This window comes from Mirounga angustirostris, unplaced genomic scaffold (assembly GCF_029215605.1).
Source record: "Mirounga angustirostris isolate CCGP_5_RB_7025 unplaced genomic scaffold, mMirAng1.0.hap1 SCAF_3, whole genome shotgun sequence".
Lineage (NCBI taxonomy): Eukaryota > Metazoa > Chordata > Mammalia > Carnivora > Phocidae > Mirounga > Mirounga angustirostris.
In genome coordinates, this window is record NW_026991711.1 from 13,892,695 (window position 1) to 13,900,236 (window position 7,542).

At 42.3% G+C, this 7,542-nt stretch overlaps 1 protein-coding gene across 1 annotated transcript; it reads left to right on the forward strand.

Annotated features, from left to right (window-relative positions):
- The first annotated feature begins 3,368 nt into the window (after nt 1–3,368).
- On the forward strand, nt 3,369–5,447 carry OXGR1 (oxoglutarate receptor 1). The gene has a single exon (XM_045867805.2). It carries the CDS (start codon nt 3,434–3,436, stop codon nt 4,445–4,447), a length of 1,014 nt encoding a protein of 337 aa, XP_045723761.1. The 5' UTR covers nt 3,369–3,433; the 3' UTR covers nt 4,448–5,447.
- Nucleotides 5,448–7,542: the final 2,095 nt, after the last annotated feature.

The following is a 7,542-nucleotide window of genomic DNA, read 5'->3' on the forward strand; positions in this document are numbered from 1 at the left end:
TTGAAACTTAATAGATCACTATTGCCAGTTTATGAAGAGTCGGTTAGTTCTAGGTGGTCTATAACCTCCCTATGATTGAGATCCACTGTTGTAGCAAAAAACAGGGGACACATCACATTTTTCTTTACTGTCCTTTGAATGTAAATGAGTCCTTTGTGGACATCTGGGTGGTGGTGGTGAATTTCACAGGACTCTGGAACCTGCCTCTTCTACTTCACTCACATCCCTGCCCAGTTCTGTCCATTGCTCTAAACTTGACCCATATTTTGTAAACTCAACCATTCTTTTGCTGAAGCTTATGGAAGAGGGGTTAAATTTCTTAGCTAACCCCTCCTCCCTTACAACGGGTCAGTCAGTCTTCACTAAATCCCCAGTTGAACTGTTATTTTTCAAAACAGTAAGGTGGTTGTTTCTACCTACAACCTGTCTTTTCCTGATATGATCGTTATTTAAAATGGCCCCATACCAGGGCCAGGGGGTTATTTGGCAATAACAGAAATTATAATTGTGCTTCTTGCTTTAAAAGTGGTTAAAGAAGCAAACTTTTAAAAAAATAATATTTGCCACTTCATTAACCCTTGAGCCTAAGATAAAATTCTGCTGATGTTGTTCATTGTTCTTTTTTTTTTTTAAGCAAATATATACTGAGCACTTTCTCCTAGTCGGCCCTTGGATACAAGGTGATTCTATGTTTCTGCTTTCAGGGAGTTGACAGACAAACAGTGTGGCCTTGAATCAGGACTTATTAAGAAGTGACTTCTGGAAGTGCTGCCTCAGGGACTCTCTGACCATGACCCCTTGCTTTCGGGTTTAAATACCTGCCCATGAGTCCATTTAAAGAATCTGGCCGAGGAAAAAGCTCTCTGCTGCAGTTTCCTGGGCTCAGAGCACCCTTGCTGGTCAGCAGGACCTGACTCCTATCACCTGCCGTACTGTGTAGGTAATAGTTCAAGGAATATTGTGTCCAGTGAGAGTAAATTAACTTGACAAGGAAGGAAACATTTGCTTTCCGTCTGTAATACACATCCCAGTGAGTACTGGCCTCTCCCCCGGACGATCCTAATGGCTGCCCAGTGGCATGCTTCCCATCCCTAGGCTAGTCTTTCCCCAATTCATATGGAATAAAAGTCATAAATATTTAAAGGCGTCCTGATCTGCCCCTGAAGTGTGAGCTGGAGGAGTATATTCAAGGCCAATGAACAGGGGAAGATTTTATCAGTTTCAGATTAGTTAAGTTGGGCCAGTCTGAAATATACCTCTTTGCTACACTGAGGGAAAGCATGAAAGTGTAGATTTTCGTACCAGGTAATAGTAATGATGATGGCCGACAATGATATAGCAGTTAGTATGTGCCAGGCATCCTTCAAAACACTTTATGTACATTAACATATCAACTTATTTAACCTCTCTCAACCCAAAGAGCTGAGTACCATTATCATTGACAATTTAGCCCTGCATCACACAATTTATGATGTTTGATTTACTTAGCCCTTCTGGGATAAAGCCTAATTCAGCCTTGTTATTTTAGGGCACTTAGTTCAATTCTTGCCTATGTATTGTGAGGGGCAGCCTTGTTCTGCACACAGACTGCCCTAGTCTGTATCTTGGTTCACTCCTGACTAGCAGGGTGACCTTGAGCAAATCACTGCTTCTTCATGCCTCAGTTTCCTCTGTAAAATGGGCATGATCACAGAACTACCTCGCCAGGTTGCTGTGAGGATTGAATGAATTTATACACGGAAGACACTTAGAGTAGTAGAGCTTTGTCCACAGGAGGTGCTATTATTTTCATTATCAGCTACTTTTTCTTTCCAGCTGCATCTCCCACTGCTCCCTAATGTAGCAGCCACACTGAGCTACTTAGAGCTCCCCTGAGCCTTCTATGTCAGTGGCTTTGCACATGCTATTCCCTTTGCCTGGAATGCCTTTCCCTTCCTATTGTTACCTTCAGCTTAAATGTTCCTTCCTAATGACCTTCCTCTAGTGTCCTCCCCCGTTCTCCAGGTAGGTATTCCCATCCTTCTTTGTGATCTCGGTAGCTTTGTGCTGTTCATCTATCAAAGGACTTAGTGATTAACAACTACCCGACATTTATTGAGCACTTATCATATGCCCAGTAGTGTTCCAAGTGTTTGTCTTGCTTTTTTAAAAAATATATTGAGAGCTCCATGCGGTAGGGTTATATTTCGTTAAAATTATGTCCATGTCCATCTCCCCCAGTAGACTGTGATAGTGCTTGTACATCTGTGTGTGTTATTCATTTTGTATCTCTAAGAGCTGGCAGAGTGCCTAATTAATACACAGTGGGCACTCCATAAATGTGTAAGTGGATGCATTTTACCAGCATCTATTTACATCTGAATAAAAAGCCAATTGTAAGTAATTCTTTTAAATAATCTTCATGCTTTTCTCATTGCAGAAATTCACTGACAAAATTTTAGAAAACACTGATAAGTAAGAAGAAGGAAGTGAAAATCCCACTGATCCTAGCCCTGGAGGGCTTCAGCAAGGTGCTTAGGGACATTCAAGTTCTCAGCGGCTAAACTGAGAATCAAGGTCAGGCAGGCTGGCGACACAACCCAAAGCTCTTAATGCTGCATGAATCTGCTGCTCTTCTTCCCCTGGCAGACACACATGCCCTCCCATGAACAAATTATGTTAGCTAGTAAATAGGTTGGAAGAGCTGACATTTGAAAATGAAATCTACCATACACGTGATGGTGCAAGGCACGAAATCTACATTTAAAAAATGGCCGGTATTCTGTCTTTTCATGCCTTCCCATTTCACATTCCATGAGGTATTTGGGGGAATCCAGATGGAGAGACAGCACAGTGAGGTAAGGCAGAATAGAGGATGGCTTCTAAATCAGACTAACACAGGTTGAACCCCGGCTTTGCCCCTAGATGCCTTAGCAGGGACAGGTTGCAAAACCTCCCTCAGTGTTTGTTTCTTCTGTAAAATAGAGAAAGTAAGAAACACTTCTCAGTATCTTGTGAAGTTTAGAGGTAACACGATGGTGAAGTGCCTCGTGCTTGAGTAATGGCGGGTCTTTGGTGAAGTCTCTAATGGTGACACCCTACGGCGTCCCCAAACAGCAACCTTGCCAAATTGTTTTCCACAGCTAAGCGCAGTTGTTTTTTCCAATCCTTCATTTTCATTCTGGTGGTAATTTAACTTTTATATTATTATTAGATGTCTTGCCTCACAACAGTTTTCCTAGAAATTCAATCTCTTCTCCACAGGGTCTCTTTGAGATTAAAGAGAAAGAAGTGGCAAATTTAGGATCTTAGAGCAATTTTCATTTAAAAGAAGATCATTGTTTTCATTACCCCATCATTAATGTTTTCTATTTTCCTTTATCAGCGAGTTATTTCGAAGCCGATTTGAACTGCCAAGCCGAACTCCTGTTTTCCTGCAAGATGAAAGACAGCCATGAATGAGCCACCAGACAGTTTTGCAAATGCCTCTGACTTCCCCGATTATGCAGCGCCGTTCGGAAATTGCACTGATGAAAAAATCCCACTCAAGAGGCATTACCTCCCTGTTATTTATAGCATCATCTTCCTGGTGGGCTTTCCAGGGAATGCAGTAGCAATTTCCACTTACATTTTCAAAATGCGGCCCTGGAAAGGCAGCACTGTCATCATGCTGAACCTGGCTTGCACAGACCTGCTCTATCTGACCAGCTTCCCTTTCCTGATTCACTACTACGCCAGCGATGAAAACTGGATCTTTGGGGCTTTCATGTGCAAGTTTATCCGCTTTGGATTCCATTTCAATCTGTACAGCAGCATCCTCTTCCTCACCTGCTTTAGCATCTTCCGGTACTTTGTGATCATTCACCCCCTGAGCTGCTTTTCCATTCACAAAACTCGATGGGCCGTGGTGGCCTGCGCTGTGGTGTGGATCGTTTCACTGGTGGCCGTTGTTCCTATGACCTTCCTGATCACCTCAACCACCGGGACCAACAGATCTACCTGCCTTGACCTCACCAGTTCGGATGACCTCGCCACCATCAAATGGTACAATCTAATTTTGACGGCCACTACTTTCTGCCTTCCCCTGGTGATAGTGACACTTTGCTATACGACGATCATCTACACCCTAACCCAAGGACCTCACAATCACAGCTGCCTGAAGCAGAAAGCTAGAAGGCTAACCATCCTGCTACTCCTCGTGTTTTATATATGTTTTTTACCCTTCCACATCTTGAGGGTCATCCGGATCGAATCTCGCCTGCTTTCAATCAGCTGCTCTGTTGAGAACCAGATCCATGAAGCTTACATCGTTTCTAGACCCTTGGCTGCCCTGAACACCTTTGGTAACCTACTACTGTACGTGGTGGTCAGTGACAACTTTCAGCAGGCCATCTGCTCCATGGTGAGATGCAACGCAAGTGCGGACCTAGAGCAAGCAAAAAAAATCAGTTACTCAAACAACCCTTGACATACTTCAGCTAGTCAACCAAGAAGAGCCTGCTCAGACTTGAACTTCTAAGAAGTCCAGAATAGCTCCCTCAGTGGTTCTCAGTAAATATTGTATGTTCAGGTAATTACGTGCCAAAGCCAGGACAGGGCCACCAGGAATTCTGTGCAACCCATTTATTGAGATCTTCCCTAGGGTCGACGTAAGAATGGGATACACACCTATCAGTAGAGGATTCACGTGTGGGATTGAAACTATTGGAACTCAGGGACATCTTGAAAAATCTAGGATATCTAGTTTCACCAACTTACTCTGTATAAATAAAACTACGAGTCTCAGTAGTTTTATAAAATCGAAAGTTCACCCACTTGCCCCAGTTAAGTTAGGTGCCAAGACTGAAGAAAGACACTCTTCTCACACTTGGTTTCATGCTCCTTCATACTCGGGCCTGTCCGTATTGAACCCTTAGACTATGCAAGGCATTATTTGTCTCTTTCTCAGCATTCTCTTTATTTTCATTTCATGTCCTTAAGACTTTTTTTCTTCAAACTTTGCTTTGAGATCATTAAACTGTGTTTCTCACTAGGCTTTCATCAGTTTAGATTCAAGCCAACTGATACAATATGCTTGAGACAATTCAAAGATGTCTATGCAGATGAATGACTTACATGCCCGTAAGATATTGGAGGCATTATGTCTTTATTGGTGTAGATATTTTTAGAAGTTGTTACTGAATTGAGAAAAATTATCAAGTTGTATTAGTAATTACCAACACATCCCTGGAAAGGGAGGAGGGGCCTCTTTTGGGGGAACAGAAGTACTTTGAAATGTCATGTATATATTGGGTATTAAGTAAAATCTAAGTGTTTTGATTTCTGTGGAAAATTATCCCAGGAAACACCAATTCTCTTTAGATACCTTTCTCTTTTGTGACTCTCTTGAAAATATGTTATCTATTTATTGTAACAGCTAAGGCTGTTTTTGAGTTATGTGTGTGCTTAATTATCACTAAGTATAAATATTTGAGAAAATGCCTAGTCTGGATATTTAAAACCTTAGTCAATGTGTTGATACAATTAATAAACTAATTTAAAATCACTGAATAAGCTGGTAACATTTTTCTGTGAAAACGCAGCTTTACCATTATTCTATTTACATGAAGCTTATGTTCTCTGTGTTTAGGGAGCAAAAAATAATTTTAAGAATCAGTTTTAGAATAAGGTTGGAATAGATGGTTGAAACAGAAGAATGAGTACCATGGGAATGCTTTGTGACTTTCAGGTGCTTCTAGAACATTAGACCTAAGTGAGGACGATGGGGGGAACCTGTGCCAAGCAGGTGGGGGTGGGATGGGGGGGAGGCAGTGGCTCTGCACATGGACCTTTCTGGATGATGGCGCTGTCTTCACCACCCGCCTTCTGAGCCATCCTCTTTGGGGCCTTTCTATAGCATAAGGAATGAGCTGTTTGACTGGAGGGCTCAACGTGCTCACGTATGCTGACTGCACAGCATGGGGCAGCATCCCGAGGTCCACTGGAAACCTGGAGGTGGGGTCACTCCCCTCTCCTGTCTCCCAAATGCCCAGCCCAGCTCCGGGGCCCTCACCAAAGTGTGGCCGGGTTAGTTAGCCTATATACCATAGCTGTTGTTGTTCTAACCCTGGACACAAACCCCTTTCCTTTCCCTCGGTCTCTCTCCTTTCTTATTTCAAAGATTTTGCCCACCGGAAAAAAGCCACCTCAACCTCCCTTATGTCTATCTCAACTTGTCCCTGTAGAATCTTTTTTTTTCCTTTTCCTTTTTCACACCCATGTTCAGAACAATAAATGGGTTCTCTTTCTGATACTAATTCTTCTGCTGCATCTTTGGTCCTTCTTCTGCTCTCTTAGGGACCTTGCTCTGACACTTAATCCCACTCTCTCAAATTTTTAACCTTTCTATTACCCTGGATAACCGATCTTAGTTTGGGAACATGCATAATTTTCCTTTATCCTCAAACTACCTTCCTTTATTCAGCTGTGTTGTCATTCTCTTATACCTGACCTGCTCCCTGCAGTTTGGGGTCAGGTGCAGATGACTGTCTGCCCTCCGGGGTTCTGCGCATAGAATATGGTCACAAAGATCCAAGCCAAATTGGATTCAAAGGGTGAGTTTTATTTTCCAAAGTAAAGAGTTCTGGGCTAATTGTGTTTGGAATGGAAGCCAAAAAAAGAGATTGATGATTCTTCTGAGACTAAAATGGGACCCGAATGACCTTGCCTCGTAGTGGTAGGCCAAGAAAGTATGAGGACAAAAGAGCAGAGTTCTGACTCTGCCAGAGAGGGAGGTGCTGGGGCTGTTCACCACAGTAAGGACTCCAAGTTCAAGTTAGGCTCATTGCACGTGAGGGCAGGGAATCCGGAAAAACCTGTTCCAAATTTTGGAGTCACAGGAACCCCTCCACTTTGTTTTTATCTGTATATCATGGACATTTAAACTGTCACAGAATAAGAGAAAGTACCAAAATGACCCCACGTATCCATGACTGAATTTCACCAGTAATTAACATCCTATCCTTGTCTCATCTATCCCGTTCCACGCTTTTTTGCTAGAATATTTAAAAGCAAATCCTAGAAAACACAGTAGTTTCACCTATAAGTGCTTCAACATTGATCTCTTTCAAAAAACAGAAAACCGACACAAAATAAAAAATGATTCCTTAATAGTATCTAATATCTAATCCTTATTTTCTTTCCCTTGGTTACCTCAAACATGTCTTTTTACAGTTGGGGTTTTTTTTGTTTTTTTGTTTTTTTCAAATTAGGGTCCAAACAAGGCCCATGCATCACATGTGGTTGAGAGGTCTAATAAATTTCTTTTAATCTATTAGAGTTCCTGTTTCTTTTATTTATTGTCATCTATTTACTGCAGAAATTGTGTCATTCGTCCTGTGGCATTTTCCTGATTGTGGGTTCGCCTGTCTTAATTCAATTCTGCTGTTTGTCATGTCCCTCCATGCCCTGTATTTGGTGGAAATTGGAAGGCAGAGCTGGAGGTTAGATTAGATGCAGATTCTTTCCCGCCACCTTCCCTCTCTCCCTCCCTCTCTCTTTTTTCCCCCTCCCCCCTCCCTTCCT